At 35.1% G+C, this 15,352-nt stretch overlaps 2 protein-coding genes across 2 annotated transcripts; one reads left to right on the top strand and one right to left on the bottom strand.

Annotated features, from left to right (window-relative positions):
• Positions 1-3,352: 3,352 nt before the first annotated feature.
• On the bottom strand, positions 3,353-4,412 carry LOC111988343 (EG45-like domain containing protein). Its single transcript, XM_024020131.2, has 3 exons — positions 4,134-4,412; positions 3,739-4,039; positions 3,353-3,626 (listed from the first exon to the last, which is right to left on the bottom strand). Exons 1-3 carry the CDS (start codon positions 4,255-4,257, stop codon positions 3,620-3,622), a joined length of 432 nt encoding a protein of 143 aa, XP_023875899.1. The 5' UTR covers positions 4,258-4,412; the 3' UTR covers positions 3,353-3,619.
• A 3,571-nt stretch (positions 4,413-7,983) lies between these two features.
• On the top strand, positions 7,984-13,920 carry LOC111988341 (probable boron transporter 7). Its single transcript, XM_024020130.2, has 14 exons — positions 7,984-8,204; positions 9,405-9,504; positions 9,789-9,871; positions 9,977-10,169; positions 10,271-10,409; positions 10,496-10,661; positions 10,764-10,930; positions 11,371-11,544; positions 11,658-11,753; positions 11,834-11,950; positions 12,047-12,354; positions 12,725-13,004; positions 13,158-13,293; positions 13,387-13,920. The coding sequence occupies exons 2-14, from the start codon at positions 9,407-9,409 to the stop codon at positions 13,398-13,400; spliced, it is 1,971 nt and encodes a 656-aa protein (XP_023875898.1). The 5' UTR covers positions 7,984-8,204; positions 9,405-9,406; the 3' UTR covers positions 13,401-13,920.
• Positions 13,921-15,352: the final 1,432 nt, after the last annotated feature.

Raw genomic sequence — 15,352 nt, 5'->3', positions numbered from 1 at the left:
CAGTTAAAGAACTTAGAAACAATTGACAGATTGCATCTATTTCAAAAAAAAAAAATTGTTTGAAAAATACGGGTCAACTCGACCTGACTCGACCCATGCCCCAATTGACCCGCAACCGATTGACCCATTTAAAAATGACCCATTTTACGCTCCCGATTGACCCAACCTGGCCGTTTTGCCACATCTACTATTTATGATAGTATTTGAACTGCAAACTTCAGCGGCAAGATTGCTAATTATCCAAACTTATGTTTCATTGAGGGCAACTGACTAGTTTGTTGGAGAACTTGGAGATGGTTGGAAATGATTCTAAAATTCTAATCCTATTCATACATCCAGTTTCAGCTCAACTGTTCAGTTAAATTTAGGGGGGGAACATTTGGACCATGCATCAAACTAACTAGCCAAATGCTTAATGCAAGAGTGATTGAAACTTCTACAATATAGATTTTTGGAAGGGGAAATAAGTATTAATTTAATGGGAGGGAAAAGAAGCATTATCAAACAGAGAGCGGTAAGCAGGGGGAAGCACTTAGCTCCTTGCCCCCCCCCCCCCCCCAAAATTATCCCCCCCAAAATTATTTCAACAACCAATCCAATACAATTTAAAATATAAATATATATATATATATATATTTGTCCACATTCAACCTAGCTGACCAGCCCAAAATCTTTAATCATACAAAATTCTTCTCCTCTAAACTAAAGGTACTTCCAGCCCAGCCCAACCCCAAATCTGAAATCCATAATCCTAAGAAAACAAAACAAACTCTTCAGTCATCACCTCAAGCCTCTGCCTAAATTCCTAGTCTTCACGTAGTCATGCCTCTGCGCTCTGCTTGATGGCCTCAGTTCATGCTGCCTGAATTCCCAATCCTCACATCATGCGGTCACACCTCTCCGACTCACTGTGACATTGTAGCTCCACTAGCCTTCATCACTCAACCTCAAATCCTAAAGCCCTCACCTCAATTCCTCAAGGTATCTCATTCGGTCATTCTCATCTTAGTTCTCTCTCCTTTTCTCTAGAACTAAACTAAATACTAAATAACATAATAGAAATATAAAGTATGTGTATGTGATATTTTTTGCCAGTAAAGCAATTTATATTTATTTGACTTTATCTTCTTGTGTTTATTGTTATTGGATTCTTTATTCTTGATCCACTGACTTTATGACTTAGCCTTTTTGGCTTTTGTGTTGTTTGTCTCTTAAGTGGGTCCGGATGGGCAGAGGGCCATGAGGCTGTGTAAAAATGAATTTTATAGAATAATTTATTATATCTCTCTTCCAAGTTAGTTTATCATTTTTTTGAATTGATTTTTTTTTTTTTTTGGATTGAAATTAGGTGCCAAATAATGAGCAAATGACAAACAATTAATGCATTTTTGAAGAAAAAAAGTTACATGTCATTCAAAACTTAGGTAATCTGTAGAACAAATGTTGATACTTCAATGTTTGATGAGAATCCCTCCAAATGTTCAAGAATTCAATTTAAAGGGATAGACCATGATCTAGAGTCACGTAAATAAATATATGAATTTCCTATCAACAAACAAGAAAAAATTCGACTTACTTATCTCATGCATAACAAGTCCATATCAACCTAGAAACATAGAGTATTCATACAAAGAACTGAAAAATTATCGTCTTAGTTTTCAATTTTCGTGATTTGAATCACATGAAAATTGGTTGAATTATATTTTAGTATATCTCTACTACAACCCAGCCCCCCAAGTGATTATTCCTGGCCACGCCCCTGGCAGTAAGCACATAAAACATCATGCATGCATATCATTCTTTTTCCAATCATATCCATTTGGTACTAAATAGTCGGATTTCAACAATACATGTGGAAAAAAAAAATGACATTTGAAGCCAAAGGTTCAGCTACCAATCACAGGATCTAACGACGAGCAACAACAGTCCTTGTCTACACAGACACACATCCATATCCAAACAGAGAGAGAGAGAGATGAATTGTAATTGCTCTGAGTAACTAACTTGAATTGAAAGTTGCGTACTACTGCTACTACTGCAACCACTTTGACAAAAATCATCTTTACAAACTCTCAGAGGTTGGCTCTTTAGTTAGTTGGGTTGATGTAACCGCAACCATATGCATATACAATAATACATGCATGCACATTGCACCATCCCAAAATTCAATTGATTTCTACCAGCCGCTATATATACAACCTTTTTTTTTCTTTTTTCTTCTTCAACAATAAAACCACGTTACCAACATTATTATTATTTTGGCTATAATTTTTTTTATATTTTTGGGCTAATTTTTATTGTTGTCATTTAAGCTTTTTTTCGTTTATTTGTTTATGGGGTTAAAGATTATCTTTGGGAAGCCAAAATTATTTTTGTTGAATATGGAAGTCCAGTTATAAACCTTGAAGCCTTTTCTTTGAAAAGGCACACTTTCAGATCACTTTGTTTGATTCAAACGCTCGGAAAGGTTGCCTCGGTTGTACGTAGCTGTTAGGGACTAAAAAAAAAAATCTTCTTTTTCCTCTTTATTCTGCAAAATTCTATAGAAGTTTTACTTTTTGCAATTATCTCGATCGAGCAAGTATGACCTCGCTTGATTGGACTTACCGTCTCTCTCCAATAGCTCTTGGTCAACAACTAGCAACCTCTTCCAATGCTCAGACTGAGATTTCACCCGTACCTTGCTTGTACCTTGTTCAAGCAAATGCCGATTTAGGAATTCTGTTTTCCTATCGTATTTTCGTACGTACACATCATATTTATTAGAGTGCTGATCACATCTATTACCACCAATACTTTTATATACCTATATATAAAACAATTCCTAGGTCCACACACATCATAATAATTATCCTTTCGAACATAGAGCTACAATTAATGATCCATATAATTTGTCCTGTTAGAGAGGTGCTATTTTCTTCATTTCAAGATTTTACTAGCAAGCCAAAGGCCTAGATAATTGTAACTAAATTGACACATTTTCATGCACAAAATGCTTGGAGGTTTAGGGAGAAAATTATTCGAACTGCGGGATTAGCAGCATATTGTAATTATCTCTAAAAAAAAAAAAAAGATTTTACTAGCAAGGGCTAGGGACGTTCAAGGGTTGGGGTTCAGTCTTCAAGAAGGAGCTTCACAAATACATACACTTAGATTAAATTAGAATACATAAAGAGAAAAAGGAATGCAATGAATAACATTATTTAGAGAGAAAAATGCACGGTTCTAAAAGTAGACAACATAAACTTCAACGCTCTAGATGGATAACCATAATCCAGGGCAATTCAATTAAGTTGTGTTTGAGAGAGAGAGAGAGAGTAAATATTTTGTATATTAATATATATTCTATGTATAACACCGTACAATATAGAGTATTATATAAACATATTATGTGTGAAATACAAGTAATATGATATACTACAAATATAGTATATTGGGCCCAAACCGAGTGGGCTAGAATGATGTATATACTAACACTTTATAAATGGATGCATAAAAATAAATTAAGGCTGATTAGCCAAACTGATTTTATAAAAAATAAAACCAAACACGTACATTGACTCTCTTCCCCTCCAACTTCTTTGTAGAACAATGATGGGATCTCAATTGCATCTCCACTTCAAACCCTACACATTAATTAATAAAATTTTAGGAAAATTCTAAACCAGAAACCAGAAGAAAAATTAAAGTGTTGATGGGGGGAAAAGAGAAAATGAAGAAATGACAATAGAGACTCACTGCTGGAATTCTATGTTGATGTATGAGGTTGAAGGTCTGGCAATCATCCTAAATGCAGTCTTAGAAAGAACAATGGTAGCACCATGCCGGGAAGGCCTAGAAACTGAACTAAGTGCACGATCAACGATCCTTATTTGAATTGTCTGTCCTGGAATGCAAGTTCTAGGGTGAGCCGCGCTTATGCACCGAACCAAATACTGCCTCCCACATGCAGCACCATTGTCCCATATCCCCTCACCGGCTGACGCGAACAGGTTGCTCGAAGGAAACTGTGTTGCATCGTTTCCATAGCACGCTGTGGCTGTGTAACAGGAAGGAAAAAAGAAAAGAAAAAAAGGCTCAAAGTTTTGAATAACAGTAATGCAAAGGAGTTACCTTTGTCCAGTGCCACTTACGTAAATATGGGGTTCTGTAGTGGGCAGCTGTGCCAACATCAGCATGAGAGAATTGAGAGAGATAAACAAGCTCAAATGTCAAAATTACAAATAGGCTTTGAATGAAAAGTTGAATCTTGTACATTCCTGCAAAATAAAGAGTGAGAGAACTAAGGAAATAGTGAGGTACGAAACTGACCCTGTGAAACCGAGTTTATTTAGAGGATTTTTACTATTTTTTTTTTCAATTATTGAATTAAATAGAGGAATTAATAGTTTGTAATTTGTATCACCAAAAAACTAGTTGGTACGCAGTATTTATCCAAAACAAAAGAAGTTTCCTTGATGCACGTAAAAGGCGTCATCATTACTTGCAAACAACGTCTACATAGACTAACAAGTTATGGGCAACGTAAACATTCCTTTAAAGGAAAGGCTTTTGAAAATTAACTGTATAGATCTACGGTTTAGAATTAGTGAAGTGTGGTGGTTATGTGGTTGATTTTATTTATTTTTATTTTTATGTTAAACAATAGGAATGAGTTAAGCAACTAAATTTTGAGATAAACAAAGGAGAGGCAGAGTGTTAGGAACAGCAATCAGGAGTTAGGACAATAATCTTTTTTCGTACTTCTGATACTTTCTCGAAGAGGTTCATCCGGTATTTATTTATTTATTTGTTTATTTATTTATTTTTTAGTATGATAATTAGGAGTACGAAATAGTGAAATACAACAATATTATTGGAATCATTGATGTTGCCGATAGGGAAATTTCCTTATTATCGGCAACATCAATGATTCCAAAACTAGATTTATACTCTTCTTTAAAGAAGAGTATAAATCTAGTTTTGGAAATATTTTGTTGACAATCGATAAGGCAAAGGATACGTTTTGTTTTTGATAGTTTACGCTTCGTTGCAAAAAAGATACATCTTAAATGCCAACCCAAGTTGCTCGATATTGACATGCGTAAGGGAAATAGGAATGGGTGGGTATAATATTTCTTGAAAAATTAGTAGCATGGGATATGATAATTAATTAATTAATATCTTTTAGATATATTCTTAAATATTTTTTAACTTAATATTTTTATTTTATGTTTCAGTTTTTTTTTTTAGAGAAGTAGGTTTTAAAATTAAGTAACAACAATAAAATGCTTGAAACAAACATATCTAAAATTAATTTAAAGACAATCATAAATAGCAAAGAAGTACAATGATGCTCGTAAAATTTTGTCTAATGTACAAACACTATAAAAAAAAAGTTCGTTTTTTTCAAAGGTCCAAATCCTTGAAAAAAGTATATGATTCCACATTTTTTTATTCAGCGAAAAAAAAAAAAAACAAAAAAAAAATGTTGGGAGATAAACATCTTAATTGGGGAGAAATTCATTGAGTAATTAGTATAACATATAGAGATACACTTAACCCAACCCAATGAGTATGAGCTCAATTATATTATATTAACCACTCATTTTTTTTCATCATTATTTAATATGAGATTTCACTCACATGTGTATACCTAACAATCTCTCATTCACATTGTCTTTTACCTAAAAAAAAAACAATCTCTCCCTCACGTGTGAGTTTTTACCTTTCTGTAGGCTTCAAGACCTCTTCGTGAGCCATGAACAAGTCCTACTCGCTCCCCTTTTCCTTATGAGCATTTTCTTCATTAATGTGTCATCCATGGGCCTATGTACACCATCCATGAGAACACTGTGTTAGCCCTACAAAAGAGACCTCGATAACCTTAACATCTTTGCCCACACACCACCATGAGTTTTGGTACCACTTATTAGGGAGAAAAATACCTTGGGAAAAGACTCCTTGAGTTATTAATATAACATATAAAAATACATGTAACTCAAAAGACCTAAGCCCAATGAGTATAAGCTCAATTATATTATATTAACTACTCATTCTTCTCATCATTATTTAAAAAGTGAGACTTTACTTACACGTATACACTCAACAATCTCCCCCTCATGTGTGGGCTTCTACCTTGTTGTGGGCTTCAAAACCTCTCCATGTTCCATTAACAAGTCCCATTCATTCCATATTGACTTATGGGCTTTTTCTTTATCAACGCATTATCCATGGGCCTCTCATATACCATCTGTCAGAACCACGTGTCAACCCTACAAAAGGGATCTTGATAACCTTGACCTCTTCGCTTGCACACCATCATGAGCTCTAAAACCACATATTGGAGAGATAAGTATCTTGGGGAAGACTCATTAGGTAGTTAATATAACATATATAGACGCATATAACCAAAGCCTAAGCCCTATGAGTATGAATTTTTTTTTTCATCAAGAATGTGTGTTTTGTTTTGTTTTTTTCCATTTACTTTATCATATTTAACATGTTATATAGTTGTTAGAGTGAAAACTCACTAATTAGCTTTTTTGTCTACGAGGCTTGAGATGGACAAACCCTGCAACAAAGAGTTATCAAGAGGTTTTTATAGTAATTGTCTATTTGAATGAAAGACTTTCTTGATTTTTTCTAATCTAACAATAATAATGTTATTAAGCCTGCATTACTTGATTCTAAGTTGATAAATGATATGGTACAGAACATTAAACTAGGATTTGAAGAAAACAGTACATCAAAATATATTGTACCAATTTTTTTTTTTTTTTAAATAATTCAATAGTTACAGCAGTAATATATCTGAACATTGAAAAAAAAATGTTATGGACATATTAGAAAATGCCAATCAATTAAACTACAAAACTCCTAGCGATACAGAAATGGTCCGAATCTAATTCACAAAACATTGGTCGTTACGCAAAGTAATAATTCAGTTAAGGAATAATCATAATATTAATATGCTTGCTGTCGGCAGATGTTCACACGTGATGTCGGTACATGCGAGCTAGTAAAGCCAGAAACAAAACTCCAATAGTGGACAGTACTGAGCAAGTAATGAAAAGACAAACAGTCTTTACGCGGTTCGGCGGATCTCAAGTTAAGCAGCTCTGCCACTGCATGCGAACATACATTGAAATCACATGCTGCGGGGACCCTGCTGTGTTGAATGGGAATAAAAAGATTAGCAGTGGGTATCCACAGGTAGCCTATGGTAAGCCCTCCCTAGCTAGTACTGCATCTTCTTCATCTTTGTAGCTAGTGAGTATCTTTTACCCCAACTAATTAAAAAATAAGCAAAAGAAGAGAAATCGACTTTCAGTTTAGGCAACTTTTATATATATATTGGACTAGTCTGTATGAGGCTATGAGCATTTTTTTTTTTTTGTGTGTGTGTGTGTGTGTTAAATTTATTATATTTAACTATATTGTTTGGTTTTTAATTAAACTATGGTCTTTGAACTATGTGTGAGGAATTATTCATCAGTTTTCGGTTTCCTAATTAAGGTCCATTTTAAATGCAACATAACATTACCCATGGCATTTTAAAGGCAGCTAGTTTTAATCACTCTGGTGGAAACATGAACAATTGGTACATTTGTTTTTCCAAAAAAAAAAAAAAAAATGTCCATCCCATCTAATAGCTAATAAAATGAAAATAAACGAAACATGCAGTAAATGCGAAAAGCACAAAGTGGACCGACATATAAAGACGAATGCAAAGCCATTTGACGGCCGAGATGAACTCAAAATCTGTCAAAGTCTTAATAGCCATTGAAGTGCCCAATCATACGCTCTTTAAACTCCCCTTCACTACTTTACAACGACGTGCAGCGAAGACCGACATAGAAAAACAGACATTTACCTTTAATGAAACCCACGTGACAACCCAATCAGATGTCGCCACGACATCAATTCCAAATATTGGAGGACCCCACATTTAGACCACTGCGTATTGGGTCCCACAAAACCCGCTTTTTAGTTTTTGAACTCGCCTCTCTTGCCCTCTCAGCTTCCAAGTTCCAACGCCCCCAACCCCTCTCAGTTTTTGAGTCTCTTATCTCTGTCTCCTCATTCTCTCAGAGAGAGAGTGAGAGAGAGAAACAGAGAGAGAGAGAGAGAGAGAGCCATTTGAAATTGAAACCCACCCATCTCCCCACATTGTGGTCTCTTTCTTTCTCTATCTTTCTGGGCTTTTCATGCGAGTATCCCAGGTTTGTGTACGTGTGTGTGAGTGTCTTGTGTATTCATTATTTACGTTCCTTTAATATGATGTGTGTTTTAGTTTGGTTTTGTTAAATTAAAGGAACATAATGCCAATGCAAAACAGCACAGTTTTTACGTCTTTCTGAGTTTTGTTTAATGGAAACATAAAAATCTCATGGTTGTTACATTTTTCTTTTACATTTCTTTCTCTCGAATCTGATGCAAAACAAAATCTTAAGACTTCAATTTCTTTTTCTTCCGTGCTTTCCCTTCAGCAATGTGTCTTCTTTTTTTCTTATTGGTTTCTTCTCAACCAAACGCTGCATTGAAGTTCTTCCTGATATACATTATTTGGTTGTACGCATGTGCTTTCTTATTATCCTTAGTAAAGCATTCATTTCCCCTTTAAAAAAAATGTCAGCTTATATTTGGAACCATTTTTAATAGTTTATGTATTATGTTATCATCAATGGTAATAAAAAGGGTAGTCAAGAGCCTTGTCACTCAACTCACATTGCATAGTGTTTTCAAAATTATTGAATTATTAATAAATAATTAAATAATGGTAATAAAAAGGGTGTGGAAAGCTTTTTGAGAGTATGTTTGGGTTCAGAACACTTGCATGAGGATTTTTCCTCAAAATTTGTAAGAGTAATATTATTGACTATTAAGCTTTAAACCTAGTTTGTTTTCTTTTTATATGCTATGCAGTATCTGTGCATACTGTGAGTTTACTTGTATAAATGTAACTTTAGGACATCATCCATGATTTTTGGAATTCTTAATTATATAATGCTTTGTATTATGAACTATGGATCATGTCTCTGCTGCTAGTATTTTTGTACATATATATTTACTTAGAAAGATCATCAATACCACTTACCAGATTTTCATTTCTTCTTCTTCTTCATTTTTTTTTTCTCCCGGGGGAGGGGGTTAAAAGATTGTTGTTGAAGTATAAACTTTTAATTTGTTCTTAGTTTCTTTTACAGTTGGATCGTGAAGATCTCACAGGGGATGTTGGTTTATTAACTTCTCCCCTTTCCCCCTTTGTTAGTCTGTTTGCAACTATTTGAACTTGGTTATGTTCACTGATTCAGTTTGTATAGCTTCTATGTATTCTAATGAATAGATCTCTAGAAACTTGTGTAGTATGTCTTTGTAAGTTACCAATTGATCATTCTAAGTTCTATAGTTTTCTGCATCAGCAATGGGAAACATCAGAACTCCATTCAAGGGGATAATTAAAGATATCAAAGGAAGGGCTGCATGCTATAAGGAAGACTGGGAACTTTGCTCAGGCATTAGGTAATTGGGTTTTTTTCTTTTTTTTTTTTGAAACAGATCATGTAGTGGGAATTCCATATTCCAACAATAAGCCTACTTTCACTACAAATTTCACTGTTTATTTTTATGACCACTGAGTTAGCAGGTTGTAATTGGTGTACACTAAAAATTGTGTCAACGGCAAACTCATATAAAAGTGATATTACACCAACTATAATTTGTCACCATAATAGGTTGTAAAAAATAGCTGTGAATTTGTTTGCATTACTCATATTTTTATATATAAACCATGCAATCTATGTCAGGATATTGGCTCCAACGACCTATATCTTCTTTGCTTCTGCTCTCCCAGTTATTGCCTTTGGGGAACAACTGAGTAGGGATACAGGTACATTACTTTTTGTCTCTCCTTAACTTCTAAAGAGTTACAGAGGAATTTTATTGCAATGTCTAAAAACTTCATTGGTTTACTTGAATTTGAGCCCTATCTCAGATGGAAGCTTAAGCACAGTGGAAACATTAGCTTCTACTGCTCTTTGTGGAATCATCCACTCAATTATTGGCGGACAGCCTTTGTTGATTTTAGGAGTTGCAGAACCCACGGTTATAATGTACACTTATTTGTACAAGTTCTGTAAAGGACGGCCAGAGTTGGGGGGCAAGCTATATTTAGCTTGGGCTGGCTGGTATGGGAATCAATGTCACATTTTCTGGATTATTCAGTGTTTAACAAAATTCTGAATTAGCATGAGTGTTACAAATCTTTACTAGTGTACCTATATTATAGGGTTTGTGTCTGGACGGCACTCCTGCTGTTTCTTCTTGCAATATTCAATGCATGTTCCATCATCACTAGATTTACAAGGATAGTGGCGGAACTTTTTGGAATGTTAATTGCTGTTCTTTTCATGCAAGAGGCTGTCAAGGTATCAATTGATTTTGCAGAGAAAACAAAAAAAAATTGTGGATTTAGCAAAAGCAGATACTAATTGTGACAATTGTCAAATCACAGGGATTGATCAGTGAATTCAGTATTCCCAAAGCTGAAAATACCGCATTGGAAAAGTATAAATTCCAGTGGCTGTATTTAAATGGGTTACTTGCCATCCTTTTCTCATTTGGTCTACTCTTCACTGCACTTAAGAGCAGAAGAGCAAGATCATGGAGATACGGCACAGGTAAATAAACTGAAATTCAGTGACTTTGTCAATTTACAAAAGCTTGTCCACATTGGGACTAATTTTATTCCCTCATTTACTATTTTATGGTTTCGGATACAGGGTGGATGAGAGGAATCATTGCAGACTATGGAGTTCTCCTTATGGTCTTGTTCTGGTCAGCATTGGCTTTTGCTGTACCCGGTAAAGTTCCGGATGGAGTTCCTAGAAGGCTCTTTTGTCCACTTCCCTGGGAATCTGCATCACTGTACCATTGGACAGTGATCAAGGTACTAAATTTCGGATGAATAGTTTGTTTTTTCTATTCTACTTCCAATGATTACATGCCACTCCATAGTATCTCTTACACTGCATCCTAGAATTCATAGGTTGGGATTTGAGTGTTTATTTATTTATTTATTTATTTTTTTTAATGTTCTATGGTTGCTTGGAATGGCTTTAAACAACTCTCCTATTAGGTGAGCACTCTGCTCTCCCCGAAATTATTGTACGGGGGATCTATTTCCAATCCATTCATGGGTCAGATTTGAATCCAGTAGAGGCCTAACATGAGCCAGGTCTATGACTTATAGGTCAAATTTATCTGATACATTTTAACAATCTAACATGTTAATAAATTGAACTAACTATACACTGAATTATCTATCTTATACACTCAAGTTGCAGGATATATGACCTAATTTATCTACTTCATACACTGAAATTTCAGGATATGGGAAAGGTCCCACTTTTGTACATTTTTGCCGCCTTTGTACCAGCAATTATGATAGCAGGTCTATACTTCTTTGACCACAGCGTAGCTTCTCAGATGGCACAACAGAAGGAGTTTAACCTCCAAAAACCTTCTGCATACCATTATGATATCTTATTGCTTGGACTAATGGTATGTCCCTGGATTTAGAACTTTTTTTTTGGCTTAATATTCTCTTTGTAATTCATGTTGCCAACCTATAAGTTATTCATTCGTATGACTTGATGCTCAATGTTGTTGTTCAGACTTTGATTTGTGGGTTGCTTGGACTTCCTCCTTCGAATGGGGTACTCCCGCAGTCCCCAATGCACACTAAGAGTCTGGCAGTTCTCAAGAGGCAGGTAGGTTATGCAATGTATTTGACTGCTATTATCAAGACCACTGATTTCGATTTGTAAATAAAATGGGCCATGATTTGCAGGTGATCCGAAAGAAGATGGTGAAGCATGCCAAGGAATGTATCAAACATCATGGGAGCAACTCTGAAATCTATGGAAAGATGGAAGCTGTATTCATGGAAATGGAAACAGCTCCAACTGTAATTGCTCTCTCTCTCTCTCTCTCTCTCTCTCTCTCTCTCTGTGCGCAACGCACTCTCTTAACTCTGATAAGCATATTGTAAATTTTCTTGCAGACCAAAGAGTTGGAAAACTTGAAGGAGGCTGTAATGAAAGCTGATGATGGGGGAGATGCAGAGGGCAAATTTGATCCAGAGAAATACATTGATGCTTATTTGCCTGTCCGGGTTAATGAACAAAGAATGAGCAACTTGTTTCAGTCCCTCCTTGTGGGCGTATCAATATGTGCTATCTCTGTAATCAAAATGGTACCTACCTCAGTTCTTTGGGGATACTTTGCCTACATGGCCATTGATAGTCTCCCAGGAAATCAGTTCTGGGAAAGGATCTTGCTCCTCTTCATCACTCCCGAACGTCGTTACAAGTAAGTCATCAGTGGTTCAGAACTTTGGTTATACAAAATGTTGTGGTCTAGTCTATTTCATATTTGGAGGCAGCAGGATGCCTCTTGGAAATTTTATGTGCCAATTTCTTATACATAGCAATACATGCTAGTTTGTCAGAGAAGGTGACTCCATTCCCTGTCAGCTAAACTGAAACCAAAGAAACAGATATTATAATCTCTCTCATGTGAACTAATAAACTTGTATGAAACACAAAATGTGATGGTGGTATAAACTCCCATGTGGTGTCTGAGCACCTTTGAGTGAAATAAATTGTGCCTTTCTTAAAAGTTTATGTTCCCTATACTTTTGTTTAGTATCATAATCTTGTGATGATATTGTGTTGGGCAGAGTCTTGGAAGGCTCTCATGCTTCATTTGTGGAGTCGGTACCATTCAAATGCATTGCTACATTTACACTCTTCCAAATTGTATATTTTCTGTTCTGTTTTGGTGTGACATGGATACCTATAGCTGGAATTTTGTTTCCATTGCCATTCTTCCTTCTCGTAAGCATTAGACAACACCTACTTCCCAAGCTGTTCGAGCCTTACTATCTTCAGGAACTAGATGCTTCTGAGTACGAGGAAATCGCTGGTGCCCCACAGCGTACCCGAAGTCTCTCATTTGCGGTATGTATATTAATACTCTCATGGTTTATTTATCTGTGGACCAGCTTACTAATCCATTCTAGCATTGGAATGATGATAAAATTACTGCAAAATGTTAATCGATGAGTTTAATATTTAGCAAGCAATATGGTATCTGACAAAAAGCGTGAGCAGGGAAAAGAAGTACCTGATTCTGGTAGCGAGGCTGGGGAGAGTTCAGAAGAATTCTATGATTCTGAGATTTTGGATAAGATGACAACCAATAGAGGGGAGGTCAAACTTAGAACTGTAAGCTTCAATGAACTTTCAGGTAACCAACCAAAACATACTCTTTAAGGTTTCAACATATTTATGGTAAATCTAGTTTCATCCCTTATTAAGTTACAAATGGCATGGTTTACAGGTTTACCCAGATGATGTCCGAGTATAATGAGAGCTGCTATTTTGTTGATATACTCTGCTCGTACAATGATGATCTTGAGTATGATCCTCTGAAGAAGTGACGACATTTGCTTGTCTTCTTGTTTAGAAACAGCTAAGGACAAATGATATCATATCATATAATATAAGAGAGATGGAAAGACCAAAAAAGAATGGAAAATATGTGGAAGAAATAGAGAGAAGCTAGAAAGTTGGGGAAGCCATTAGAATGTATACTGTGAGATTTCATAGCCATTCATTCATTTGCTCATAATTATACTAGCAAAATTATAGCAAATTTCCCTCTTCTTTATGTAATTTGGTTTGTGACTACTAGATTTTTTATTGGTTCTTTTATTAAATTTTGTTATTTACTCCCAGTGTGTACAGAGATAGTCAAGCTAGAAATCAAATCAGGTGTTAGAGAATTTAGCACTATGCAGTGTGCTCCAATCTGTGTCATTTCAATGTATCAGACTTGAAACTTGATAATAAATTAATCTTTTCCATGAGTGCAGTTATGGGGTATTTTGGTTTTGCCCTGCATTAAATTTCTTAATGGTGCAATTGCTTTGTTTTGGTGAAAGCTAAAGAAAATCAGGACAGAGGAAGGAAGAATAGAGAACAGGAAGGAAGAAAGAATACTGAATTGAAACAAAATGAATTCGGTCACATTGATACTTGACAGTTCTGGTATTCTTACGTGAAAATAGAGCAAAACTACCCTAATCACTAAACCAGATGTAGTAACTTCCCTCAACAAACCAGGAACAAACTTAACTTACAGCTACTGATATAACTAATGACATTGACAAACTCGTGTTTGGTATAACTTAATTTTCAGTTTTTAAAAAATAGGCCGTTTTAAAAAAGTTGTACATTGAAAAAAGTGAGATTAAAAAAAGCCATACTTGAAAAGAGTGGTTTCAAAACAGGACGCCAAATGATGGGTTAATAAAATACAGATACGAAATACAGCTTGTAGTACAATTCAATCGTTGAATATGATTGAATATGACTTGTAGCTTATCTCTATACAACCTGTAGTATAACAGTACTGCTTCATATCCACCTTCAAACGAATGGGGACAAAGGAAGCCATGAGTTTGTTTCTTAAACTCCAAAGACGAGTACATGGAAGAGCTTTTGTGAATATTAGCAAGCTGATCTGTGCTTGAGAGTTGAGACAAATAGCACCTGTAAATCCTTGAGAAGCATGCGTTCACGAACAAAATGGAAGTCCTCCTTGATGCGTTTTGTGCAAGCATGAAACATGGAGTTAGAGGCAATGGCTAAGGCAGATAAATATCACATTATAACTAGGGAACATGATGAAGATAGACTCAAAAATCTTTCAAAGGCATTCAAAGCTAGCATAGTTCAATTGCAGAGGAGGCCAACACACAGTATTCAGCCTCTGTAGAAGGCTGAGAAACTATTGGTTGTTTTCTAGCAGATCAGGTGACTTATTGAGAAGAACTACAACAAACTCAGAGGTAGATCAATAATTGGACAGTAGAGACTAACTCGATAGTAAGTTAAAAATAATATGAACCAAATTTACTACTGGGAAAATGTGAGGAACAAATCAAAAGTAATTCCAAAATATAGAAACCAAAATGGTATTTCCCCTATACAGACATAATATACTTATTCTCTTTAGAACTTGATAAAAGCAGGACCCTACCCAGCCCTGGTTTTGCTGTAAATTGTAAAAATCACGTTTCCTTTAAGAATGAATATAACAATTTTAAATAACTATTGAGTATTGATCATGCAAACCTATTCTTATTTTTTTTTGGAAAATTACATAAAATACCAGAATTTTTTATATCAAGTTTCATTTACGTCTCAGATTTATAATTTTGCCAATTGAAGTTCTAAATTTATCTAATCATTCAATTTTAATCCTAATATGTCCTTTATTCATTTTTGTTATTTTGGGCAGA

This window comes from Quercus suber, unplaced genomic scaffold (genome assembly GCF_002906115.3).
Source record: "Quercus suber isolate HL8 unplaced genomic scaffold, Cork oak 2.0 scaffold_542, whole genome shotgun sequence".
NCBI classification, from domain to species: Eukaryota; Viridiplantae; Streptophyta; class Magnoliopsida; order Fagales; family Fagaceae; genus Quercus; species Quercus suber.
This window is presented reverse-complemented; position numbering and strand designations above follow the sequence as displayed.

What these genes read in the sequence shown, in the direction of transcription:
- LOC111988343 (XM_024020131.2), bottom strand. Translation starts at nt 4,257, where the DNA reads ATGTACAAGATTCAACTTTTCATTCAAAGCCTATTTGTAATTTTGACA. An exon ending in CTACAGAACCCCATATTTAC is followed by an intron (nt 4,040 to 4,133) that starts GTAAGTGGCACT and finishes CCTGTTACACAG; the next exon opens with CCACAGCGTGCTATGGAAAC.
- LOC111988341 (XM_024020130.2), top strand. Translation starts at nt 9,407, where the DNA reads ATGGGAAACATCAGAACTCCATTCAAGGGGATAATTAAAGATATCAAA. An exon ending in ACCATTGGACAGTGATCAAG is followed by an intron (nt 10,931 to 11,370) that starts GTACTAAATTTC and finishes CTGAAATTTCAG; the next exon opens with GATATGGGAAAGGTCCCACT. An exon ending in AAATGGAAACAGCTCCAACT is followed by an intron (nt 11,951 to 12,046) that starts GTAATTGCTCTC and finishes ATTTTCTTGCAG; the next exon opens with ACCAAAGAGTTGGAAAACTT.